Raw genomic sequence first — 12221 nt, 5'->3', positions numbered from 1 at the left:
GGCCGTGGAGGGTCAAGACTCACTCCTCCAGGGTCCAGCTTCTGCTCCCTGGAAGGAGCTCCCAGCCTTGTGGCTGCGACTGTGCGCGCACCAAGACTCCCGCGTTCAGCTCCAATCCTGCGCGCTCCCAGAGGTCTCTCTCTAGAGTTTTCCAGCCAGGTCGCGAGGGACCGACTCGGGTTGCAGAGCAAGAGTTCCACCCCCATCTCCGCACACTTTCTAGGAGAGTCCCGAGGGACCCATGGTTGACTTCGGAAGCTCTGGTTTGTAATGTAATCACATTACACGCGAATCGCGCGCACTCTCTCTCCCTTTTTCCTTGTTTTTGAGAACCCAGACCTTCCGGAAAGTGGCTGGAGGTTGGCGAGAAATTAGGAGGGCAGAGAAGAAAGGACTGCGGCGGGTGGGCTGTTGGCGGGCGGGGAAGATGCTAAGCTAACACGTGGATGCTGCAGGAACCAATGGGGTTCCAAGGTTTTGTCACTCAGTTCTCCGGGTCAATCGTCTGGCAGGGATGGTCCAGAGGGAAGGCGCAATCCGGGACGCTGGGCGTCTGTCGCAGATTTTGGGTCTGCGGGGTCTGCAGCGACAAAACGGAAAGCTCTGGGCGCTCCGCTCTGTGGGGACCAGGGACGCCCCAGCCCCGGCCCCTCCGCCTTTGGGATGTTACTGAACCCCGTCACCTCCACTCCCTTTTCGGTCAATGACATCCTGAGCCTGGAGCGTGAGCATCTCAGCCCGGATGCCTTGCAACTCCAGAGAACACCGAGGAGCCCGGAAAACTTTCAGTACATGCGACGGGTCCCACAACAGCGAGCGTCCGAGGTCCCCAGCATCCGGAGCGCAGACAGCGAAGACAGAAGGCAGGAAGGGTCGGAGCCTTCCAGGGATCCCTGTGAGTTAGTCACAGAGATGGATGCTAGACCAGTGGGTGAGCCAGGTGAGTACGACCTGGGGTCTTGGATCTTATAGGGAGACCAAGGAGTGGGGTTAGATCATTACCAATTGGCGTTTGTGGGTGACACTCATCTTCTGGTCTTCCTGGCCCCTAGGGCTAGCCCCATTTTTCTCCACTCGAAGAGTCAGAAGGACTGGGCTCTCAGCCCCCTCTACCATCCCCTCCAGACATCTTACCGAAAATAAGGTCCTGAATCTTGGTGGCTCACGATTTCCACAGCCCATCCTACATGATTCCCAGAAACACATTCCCCCCCTACTCACTGAGGCAGTTCCCAGAAATTCCAGTTTCTCTTCCTTTTATAAAATTTATTTTTAATTAGAGGATTATTACTTTACAGTGTTGTGTTGATTTCTGCCATACAACAACAGTTAATCTGTCATAAGTATACATATATCCCCTCTCTCTTGAACCTCCCTCCCATCCTACCCCTCTAGGTCATCACAGAGCATAGCTTCTTTCTTACAGCAAAACCCTCTGCAGTATTTTAGCTGTGCTTCATCACCACCAGCTTTTTCTGCCATCTCCTAGTCTCTCTCTACCCTAGACCATCTGCCAAAAGTGTAGCCATCAAAGCAGCGGGGCGCTTTGGAGAGGAAACTCTGTTAGGCTCTGGGATCAGTGCCAGCCCAATCTTTTCTTGGGGCTTGCTGAGTGGCCAGCCCAGTAGTTCCTCTGACTGCAGCTCAGTAAGGGCAGCTCGAGCTTTAGCTGCTCTGGGAGACAGATGATTCCAGCAGAGTCTCAGCATCTGGTCTCCAAAGGCACAACCTGTGCATTGGCAGAGAGACCCAGGGAATCTGCGTCCAGCTTCAGGAAGGGAAGAGGTGGACAGGGTTTGTGATGGGTTGGCTCTTGCCATCCGGGAAGCTTTGGCAGGGGAGACTCAACAGTCTCAGGGATGAAAAAGCCACTCTTCATCTTGCCAAACTCTGCGTCTCAGTTCTCAGCCTTCATGCAGATCTGGGGGCTCCAGGATGATCCTCCCAGGTCAGGTCTCCTATGTCACAGCCACTCTATTTGAGCCTCAAACTAACCACATGAAGAAAATAAAGATGCTGGTTTGAAGTTAGAAGACTCGAGAGTCCCTTGGACTGCAAGGAGATCAAACCAGTCAATCCTAAAGGAAATCAACCCTGGATATTCACTGGGAGGATTGATGCTGAAGCTGAAACCCCTATACTCTGGCCACCTGATGTGAACAGTCAACTCATTGGAAAACACCCTGATGCTGGGAAATATTGAGGGCAGGTGGAGAAGGGGATGACAGATGATGAGATGGTTGGATGGCATCATGTGTTCAGTGGAGTCTGAGCAAACTCTGAGAGATACTGAAGGACAGAGAAGCCTGGAGTGCTGCAGTCCATGGGGTCGAAAAGAGTCAGACACAACATGACTGAACCACAACACAACAACAGCCAGGAGCCTGGAGAAAAGTATACTTTGTTGTGTTCTTAAAGAAACCTGTGAATATTCTGCAGCAGACTCTAAGCCCTCAACTCCCCCAGTGCTGCTCAGCCAATTGACCTTTCATTTCGGCTTTGCTGGAGAAGGGTCACACTCTTCTGACTCTTGCTGTCACCTTGCAGCTGAAGACACGGCAGCGCACTCCTCCTCTGCTGCCGCACCTGGGGCAGTGACAATGAGAAGGGGCCCCCTGGCTCTGGGATCTAAGCCCAGGGGCCATGGCAGCCACTGATCACACGTGGAAGAGACACTCCTAGAGGACTCTGTGTTCCTCCTCCATCCCCACCTTGCTGTCAGGGACACAGGGTGACAGGGACTCCAAACTGTGACCAGGAAGGATTGAGGTGGCCTGAAGCCCCTTGGCCTGAGTGGTCAGCAACTCCAAATGGGGTCTTGCTGGCTCCATGGAGTCACTGAAGGCCAGTAGTTACATTTTGATTTGCTAAGAAAACAAATCCTTCTCAATATTTTTCCTCTTTGCGGGGAGAGATGTTCTCAGTTTGTCTGAACACAGGCTTTGCTGAAGGAAGGTCTTGTTTCCTCAATCTGAAGTGCCAAACAGTTCCATCCCGCAGGAGACTGTGCCAGCTGGCTGTGGATTTGAGTCGGTTCCCACAGCACTGGCTCTAATTAGGAGCATCCTGCTCTACCTCACCACGCACATGCATCACTCCACATCCCGGCTTTCTCCTCTCAAGAATTTCATGAAAACTTAGCACTGCCTCCCTGCTTGTTCTTGCTCTGTCACTCAGTTGTGTCTGACTCTTTTCAACCCCATGGACTGTCAGCTGCCAGGCGCCTCTGTCCATGGGATTCTCCAGGCAAGAATACTGGAGTGGGGTGCCATTTCCTTCTCCAGGGGAATCTTCCTGACGCAGGGATAGAAACCAAGTCTCTTACATTTCTTGCACTAGCAAGCAATGCAGGCAGATTTTTAACCACTGAGCCACCTGGGAAGCCTCCCTTCTTATCCTTGGGTAAAAACAGAGCTTTGCCAAAATAGGAGAGATGTACGATTAAAAGGAAAGGAAGCTTGCATTTTGGCTGGCTAGGCACAGCTGCCCTGGGGTGATATTCAGGGAGCTCTGCCTCTTCCAAATAGGAAGTCAGGGAGGAGCCAATGCCACCTGCTTGCCAGGGAGGTCCCAAAGAGGAAAAAGCCCACTTAAAAAAAAAAAAACGCCAAATGTGGATCTCAAATTTATATATCTGCAAAGAGAACATTAGTTTCTGAGCCAAGAATCAGGAGGCAAAGATTATTTTGTTTTGTTAATTTGGATTACAAAGCATCGTGCTCGTGCTCGAGAAACATGGGATGGGTCCCTTGATGACAAAAGAAGCAGAGATGCCAGTAAAGGTGGGTAGCACTGGAGCCCCCTGGCACTTGCGCTAGAAGCAGGGGCCACAATGATAACCAGGCTCTCTCTCTCTCTCTCTCTCTCCACTATGGGCAATCTAAAGTTAATCTCTGTCTAATAGACTGGCAGCAAATGTTTCCCCAAACTTACCCACATTTGAGAATTGCAGTCAAAGTGAACAGCTCAGATACAGACATTCTAAGAAGAAAATGAAGCTTAAAGTCTTGATCAAGAGTCTACCTTTGGGGAATCGGCTGTACACTGAGAAACACAGAGAGTCACAACTTACATTATGCTTCCCTGGTGGCTGCGTCGGTAAAGAATCGCCTGCAATGCAGGAGACCTGAATTCAACCCCTGGATACAGAAGATCCCCTGGAGAGGGAAATGTCAATCCACTCCAGTATTCTTGCCCGGAGAAATCCCATGGACAGAGGAGCCTGATGGGCTACAGTCCATGGGATCACACCAATCATCACCACAGGTACAAAAGAGACAGCTTGGGGGAAAGGAACATTTAGAGCGACGTGGGACGGGGTGAGGGGGTGAGCAGAAGGAAGAGACCGGCGCGCAAGGTGAAGGCCACCAGGAGGAGGGGCGTCCCTTGGAAAAATCGCTCCGGTGAGTCTTAGGCTGACGCTGACCGTGTTCCTTCTTGTGCTTTTAGAGTCCGTCCTCTGCGGAGCCTCGTTCCCCGGCGGCGGGACCCGGGTGCCTGAGCGCTGCGAAGGGGACAGCGGCGGCGGCGCGCGCGGGGACGGCGCGGAGCATCCCACTGCACGGCCCCGGCGGAAGCCGCGCGTGCTCTTCTCGCAGGCGCAGGTGTTGGCGCTGGAGCGGCGTTTCAAGCAGCAACGGTACCTGTCAGCCCCGGAACGAGAGCATCTGGCCAGCGCGCTGCAGCTCACGTCGACGCAGGTCAAGATCTGGTTCCAGAACCGACGTTACAAGTGCAAGAGACAGCGCCAGGACAAGTCCCTGGAACTGGCGGGCCACCCCCTAGCGCCGCGCCGGGTGGCGGTGCCCGTGCTGGTGCGCGATGGCAAGCCCTGCCTGGGACCCAGCGCTCCCACTTTCCCCGGCCCCTACGGGGCGGCAGCGGCGCCCTATTCCTGCTACGGCCACTACGCGGGAGCTCCCTACTGTGCCGGCTACGGCGGCGGCTACGCAGGCGCACCCCCGGGTCCCGCGCCCCCAGTCCCCCAGGCCAGTTCGGGCTTCGGCGCAGGTGGGCCGAGCGCCAGCCCGCAGAGCCCTCTGCCCGCCACGCTGCAGGGTGTCAGGGCCTGGTGAGGCGTCTTATCTCGAATATGCCACCCTGACCAGGGGCTCAGTCCCGCCTCCCCGCTGTCCGGTCGCGGCCGGGATGAGGGACCGCCGCTGAGGAGGAAGCAGGCGACCCGATGGCACTTCTCTCCCGAGCGGTGTCTGGGATTGCGAATTGCCCCCCGAGCAGCCATCCAGCTGAAGGCCTTGGGGGCGATCTCCCCCCAAAAGACACAAAGCCTGGCCTCCGCCAGCCGCCCACCCAGCGACACCGGGGAAGGGGAAAAGCCGAGGGTGGCTGACAGTTTCGGGGGTCAGAGTAGTACTGAGGCAGGAGACTTTTCAGGCTTCAAACCCAGGGGCTGCGAGGCTCTTTGATTTGTGTGCGGCAGCCCCGGAGGATGACGAAATGATGGGGTTGTTGTAGAGGGTCTCGACCCCTCAATTAAAGGCAACAGGCGGGGAAAGAAGGAGAAAATGAGATGAACCAGGGGAGAGGGATGAAGAGCCCGGAAGAGGAGGATCGGGGAGCAAAGAAGACTTGTGCGAGACACATGCCCCGTGGGGGTTAGTCTGCGCGGAGCACCCCCTTCCAGGGCTGCATTCCCTGGGACTCAGCGTTAATCTAGGCGAGCGCTCTTTTCTGGAGCCACAGTTGTTCTCTAGAAGGTATCCACCACTCTGCAGGTCTTCCCTCACTGTAAGTGCATCTTATCTCCTGTTTTCAGCGCAGCCTAAATATATGTGTCTGTGTGTTTGTCCTGTGCATATCCCATTAGGATTTATCCACTTCTCGATATCTGCTAAAGAGCTTAGAATTAAAGTAAAAATGAAACCCAGTAAGTTCTAGTCTTCAGTACACAGCGAATTCCCTGGAGAGACAAAACTTGCATTCAGCTCTTGGAGGGGTTACCTCTCGCCACCGCTTTCCCAGCCTGCTCCTATAGATTTTCTTTCAGAAGGTAGCGGGCTTCTAAACTTTCCATCAGGTAAGGAGCTTCCAGTTGTCCTAACATAATGGGCAGCCAACCTGAACTTTAGGGGAAATTATAACTCCCCCAGGCACAAATACGTTTGAAACTGCTCACTGAAGACTGAAAACAAACTCATTTTATTAATGGGGACATGGGTATCAAATAAGTTGTGTTTGGTATGTATTAGTAGGAAAAGCAGACTCATTTCTTTTTTTCTTGGATATCTTTTTTTTTTTTTTTCTAAGACAATGAAAAAGTATGCATTTTCATCCCCTGGACCACTAACTTGTCAAAAGTTAACTTCTATTATTTAATAAATTCTAATATTTAAATTGTACCAGCCCTGCATTTTCTCATTTCTGAATTTTCCCTAGTTGTGTGTGTGTGTGTGTGTGTGTGTGTGTGTGTTACCAATGTGGAAAACACGACTGCTTGGTACTATGTAAGCTATGCCTGACTATTGACAGCTTATATCTCTTAAAGTTTATGTGTAAGTTAAAAACAAGTGTAATTACTCGTATTTCTCTTTACTAGAATTTCCTTACATGTTCTTCTTTTTGCTTCCATCCCTTTTCTCTTTTATTTCTCCATAAAAATCTGTTAATAAAAGTGTGTTTAGAAACCACCCTGTGGGGTCTTTCAATTATAGTCAGTCTTATTTGCCTGGGATTAAAAAGTATGTCTGTATATTTTAAATTAGGAACTCTCAATAAATACCCCTTGGTCAATTAAGCTAAAACTAAAAAAGAGAGCAACTACAATTAAAATCACCATTATGTGAAATCTGTCAGAGTGTTGTCATTCTTTCACTTTGGGGGCAGGAGTTATTCCTTACGAGAGGAAAAGTTACTATTGGACACTGGCCTTAGATTTAGGACAGTTGAGTTAAATTCAGTACTGCCACTGAGCAACCATCTCTCTGGCCTTCAGTTGTTCAACAAGTTGTATTAAATTTCCCTGAGATCAGATTCTAGACTACTATGTGTTAATTTTTAAGACTCTTTTGTTGTTCTTCTTTGGGTAAATTTCTTACCTAGAAATATAAGTCATCCTTGTATGGATCTAGCAAAGTACTTGGTACAGAGTAGAAAATTAATAAATGCTATTTTCTTCACCCTCCACTCTCTTGCAACCCAAGGAGTGGTTACTAGACCGGTGTTCTTTCCGCTTCTCTCTTTTCTGGATATATAGTTGATTTATTAGGTTGGCCAAAATGTTTGTAAGATTGTATGGGAAATTTTGGCCAACCCAATACAATGTTGTATTAGTTTCCAGTGTACAGCAGTGTGTTGTTCTGAATAGACCTTGCCTCCCAGCGCCCTCCACACTTTGTGCCACATGGAAACACCCAGAGGGAGAGCGATGGCTGTGGTAAAGTCTGCAAGGGAAGAGGACGGGAGCTTAGTTCAATCATTAGTATCGCACTCATCGCTGAACATGGAACACAAGAGAAAATAAGATTTGGCTGCTGCCCTTAAGGAATTTATTATCTAGTTGCATGCCAGAGACTAACATGAGAAAGGCATCTAAAAATACAAGGTGGGATATGCTGCATGTCAAGGGCAGACAGACAGTAAGCTCTCTAGAAAGAATGAAAATCCCGTGTGAGCTGGGATGCCTGGAGAAGGTGCTTAGAGGAGGTGGATTCGCCTGGTGACTGGGGAAAAGACACTGCTTACTGACGAAGGCCTAGGACTTAGGGATGAAGAAAAGTAAACCAGCACACACCAAAGCTTGACTCATATTTTCTAGTAGTGGGAGGTGCAGTTCAAGGCCAGCTTCTGGGACTCTGTAAACTGCATTCAATTGGCTGAAGGAGAGTGGGAGGCAGGAGTGGGTCTTGTTTTCACAGACACCCAAGATACTCCATTGACCTGGGAAATTTTCTGTTTTGCTGTCTGGATTGCTGTAGCAAGCATATTCACTGGCCCCAGCAAACAAGCAAAACCCATAATAAAACCTCGTCCATGTGCAACCCGTGTGCTTTTTTCCCTTAGATAAGAGCTTGGAAATTTGAGCTTCACAGGACGCTAAGATTTCTTTCCAAACGGAAAGGAGAGCAAAGGAAAATTCTCTGTTCCCATCTCCCTACTTTAAGTGATCCTGTCAGGATCACTTTAAAACACATCCCTCTCTCAGCTCATCAAGCCCACCCCCATCAGCTGCCCATCTTCCATCCTGTAATCTCTCTTTCGCACTGAAAGCTGCCCCTTTTTGTGTGTCTTACCCAGAGCAGCTTATCCGAGGCAGCCTTTCACCAGGGAGCCGCTCTGTAAGCAATCAGTGTCTTATCTGCATCGTTCAGTCCCGTCACTCCAGTCACCTCTTAATGTTCACAAGTTTCCCAAATGGGAAGTAATTGACCTCTAAACAAAACAAAAAAGCTCTCAGAGAGATAGCAGAGGTTCCTTTCCTGACCGTCCCAGGGCTAGGGTCTCACCTAGGCCAGGTGGATAAGTCAATAAAATTGCAGACTTCCTGGCTCCCTGTCCTTCCTCCCCCCAGCCCCCACCCTGGCCCTTGAAGCCAGCTTCATTTGATACTATCTGCAAATCTGATGGAGCATGAGTCAAACTGTAGACCTCAGGGTGGCCAGAGATTTCTGGTATTTTTTTTTCCCATAATTTTGTCATTATGAAGATAAAACATGGAGAAGTGAAGTGAAGTGAAGTGAAGGCACTCAGTTGTGTCCAACTCTGCAACCCCATGGACTGCAGCCTACCAGGCTCCTCCATCCATGGGATTTTCAGGCAAGAGTACTGGACTGGGTTGCCATTTCCTTCTCCAAAAACATGGAGGAGCATATTTAAAGCTTTAAAGATCCCATTTGAAAGTGTTTATAATTACTCAGCCATAAAAAGGAATGAAATTGAGTCATTTGTAGAGATGTGGATGGACCTAACTCTGTCACACAGAGTGAATTAGGTCAGAAAGAGAACAACAAATACTGCATATTAACACATATATATGGAATCTAGAAAAGTGGTATAGATAATCCTATCCAGAAAACAGAAATAGAGACACAGACATAGAGAACAGACGTATCGACAGCAAGGGAGAAGAGGGTAGAATGAATTGGGAGACTGGGATTGATATATATATACACTATTGATACTACATATGAAACAGATAACTAGTGAGAACCTACTGTATAGCACAGGAAGCTCTGCTCAGCGCTCTATGACCTAAATGGGAAGGAAATCCGAAAAAGAGAGGATATACATATAGATGTGTAGCTGATTCAGCTTTGCTGTACAGCAGAAACTAACACAACATTGTAAAGCAGCTATACCCCGATAAAAAAATCTTAATGTAAAAAAAAGAATATCCATACTTGTTTGAAAATGTTATTAAAATACTGCTTCTTCTTACAACTACGTATCTATGTGAGCACAGATTTTTTTTCACATACTTATTAAAACAATGTATTGCCACAGACCAAGTACACAGATATGAAAATCTAGCCATCTTCTATTAAACCAAATGTTGGAGAAATTTGCAAAAATGTGAAACAATGCCACTCTTCTTAACTGTTTTTTTTTGGTTTGGGATAATATATTAACATGTATTGTGTTTAACAGTTTTAAATTAATAAATAAATATGTTAATCCTTTAAAAAAGTGTTTGTACCCATCAGAGTTCATACTAGGTCTTCGCCATATCAGTCCACTAACTTGGCCCTTTTTCTTTTTCACAAAACAAGGGAACTAACTCCCAGGCATAATAGCTGTGCTCCCAAATCCCACCATCCAGGAAGACGTCTCTTCAGAGAGATGGAAGATGACGGAGGATCCGAGTTAGGAGTTGTTGGACTTCATTCTCTGCAGTGTGACTAGGTGTATCTTCTGCAGACACACTAGGTGAACTTGAGCAAGCCTTGTATCCTCTATGGGCTTCAGCCTCTGTATAAAATCAAGGAGGTAGATCTCTGAGGTTATTATTCTAATTTGTAGTGGTTCTTTATTGATTCAAATGCTTTTTATTGTTTTTTTTTTAATTGTAGGTTAGATCATATATCCAGAAGACTACATATAACATACACACACAACGTAATTACTGCAAAACAAACACAAATGTAAACCTTCCCTAGTCAAGAAACAGGGGATGCCAGCTCCCAGAAGCCCTTCTCGCCAAAGCCCTCCAAGAATTCAGACCTCTTCCCTCCTTCCTTCCCCAAAGGAGATACCAGCTATTCTGACTTCCATGATAATAATTCATAGGCTTCTCTTTACGGATTTACTCATTTGGAAACATCCCTCAACAATATGGTTTAATTTTGCCTGGTTATAGATGTTGCATATAGATCCATAGCACATGTATTATTTTGTTTGACTGGGGCATAGCTGTTTTACAGTGTTGTGTTGGCTTTTATATTCACTATAAAATATATTGGCTTATATATTTTGTATTCTTTGTATATTCACTATACAAGGAAGTGAATCAGCTCTATGTATATATACATCCCACCCCTCTAAGCCCTCCACCCCACACCTCTAGGTCATCACAGAGAATGGAGCTGAGCTCCCTGCACTATACGGCAGAGTCCCACTAGCTAGCTATTTTGCACATGGCAGTGTATATGCATCAATCCCAATCTCTCAATTCATCCTGCCCCCCTCCGCCTTCCCATTCACACATCCATTCTCTATGTCTGCATCTCTGTTTCTACCCTGCAAATAGGTTCATCTGTACCATTTTTCTAAGAGCTACCTAGACTTCCCAGGTGGCACTAGTGGTAAAGAACCCACCTGCCAATGCAGGAGGCGAAAGAGACAGAGGGTCGGGAAGATCTCCTGGAGGAGGGCATTGCAATCCACTCTGATATTCTTGCCTCGAGAATCCCACGGACAGAGGAGTTGGCAGGCTATGGTCCGTAAGGTTGCACAGAGTTGGACATGACTGAAGAGACTTAGCACACACGTACCATTTTTCTAGATTTCACCTGAATGCGTTGATATATATTTATTTTCTCTTTCTGACTTACTTCACTCTGTGGGACGGACTCTAGGTTCATCCATTTCTTTCTATAGCCTAGTAACATTCCATTGTATATACATATCACATATTCTTTATCCATTCCTCTGTCGAAGGACACTCAGGTTGCTTCCATGTCCTGGCTATTGTAAATAGTGCTGCAATGAAACACTGGGGGTGCATGTGTCTTTTTGAATTATGGTTTTCTCAGAGTATATGCCCAGTAATGGAATTACTGGGTCATATAGTAGTTCCATTTTTAGTTTGCATGCGTTCTTTAGTTACTTGGTTCTTTTTTTCAACTTGATGTTTGTGAGATTTATCTGTGAGGTTGGGTGGAATTTAAGTGTGCTCTTTCTCATTGCTACATTATATCCCCATTGAATGTACGTGCCTCAATATATTATTTACTGAAAATGCAACCAGCTGGTTGCTATAAACACAGGATACTGCTAGCAGTCTTTACTCACAGGTATGGCTGCTGTATTCTCCAGCTGGAATTGGTCCTGGCTTCTAAGAACTGTTATGCTTTACAAAGCAAGGATCCATCTGCATACAGATTTCTGTGTGTGTGTGTGTGTGTGTGTGTGTGCGTGTTCAGTTGTTCAGTAGTGTCTGGCTCTTTGCAGCCCCATGGGCAGCAGCCCGCCAGTCCCTTCTGTTCATGGTATTTTCCAGGCAAGAACACTGGAGTGAGTTGCCATTTCTCTCTCCAGGGGATCTTCCCAACCCAGGGACTGAAGTGGCATCTCTTGAGTCTTTTCCACTGCCAGGTGGATTCTTTACCACTGTGCCACCTGGGAAGCCCTTCTACCTATATAACAACAACATTTTACCTTTTGTATGAGTTCACTGTGTATGCACCACCTCCATCCAAGGCAGAGCATTTTACTGTTCCCATTTGCAGAGAAAGAGTCCGAGGGTCAGAAAGATGATAGCCACCCTTGAAGTTAGTGACAGAACTGGGACTAGACCCCAGACTCCTCCCCCGGTCCTAGGTTACTTCCACTGAATGCTCAACAAGGAGTTCACGTCCTCACACAAATCAGGTGACTGTTAGGTGACACTGTTTTCTTTATTTCCTGAAAAAAAAAAAAAAAAGCTTAAAAGGATGTTTTGTAAAGCATCCAGAGGGGATAAATATGAAGTAAGAGAGGTGGGATGTGGATGGAGAGACATAACTGCCTTTTTGGCACTTGTGAGCAAGCAACGCTGGCTTTTCAGG

General features: G+C 47.6%; 1 protein-coding gene across 1 annotated transcript; it reads left to right on the top strand.

Annotated features, from left to right (window-relative positions):
- NKX2-6 (NK2 homeobox 6) lies at positions 664-5075 on the top strand. The gene is made up of 2 exons (XM_018052837.1): positions 664-940; positions 4450-5075. The coding sequence occupies exons 1-2, from the start codon at positions 664-666 to the stop codon at positions 5073-5075; spliced, it is 903 nt and encodes a 300-aa protein (XP_017908326.1).

The sequence above is a fragment of the Capra hircus genome, chromosome 8, assembly GCF_001704415.2.
Source record: "Capra hircus breed San Clemente chromosome 8, ASM170441v1, whole genome shotgun sequence".
Taxonomy (NCBI): Eukaryota; Metazoa; Chordata; class Mammalia; order Artiodactyla; family Bovidae; genus Capra; species Capra hircus.
Note: the sequence above shows the minus strand (reverse complement) of the source record. Positions and strands in the feature narration are given on the sequence as shown.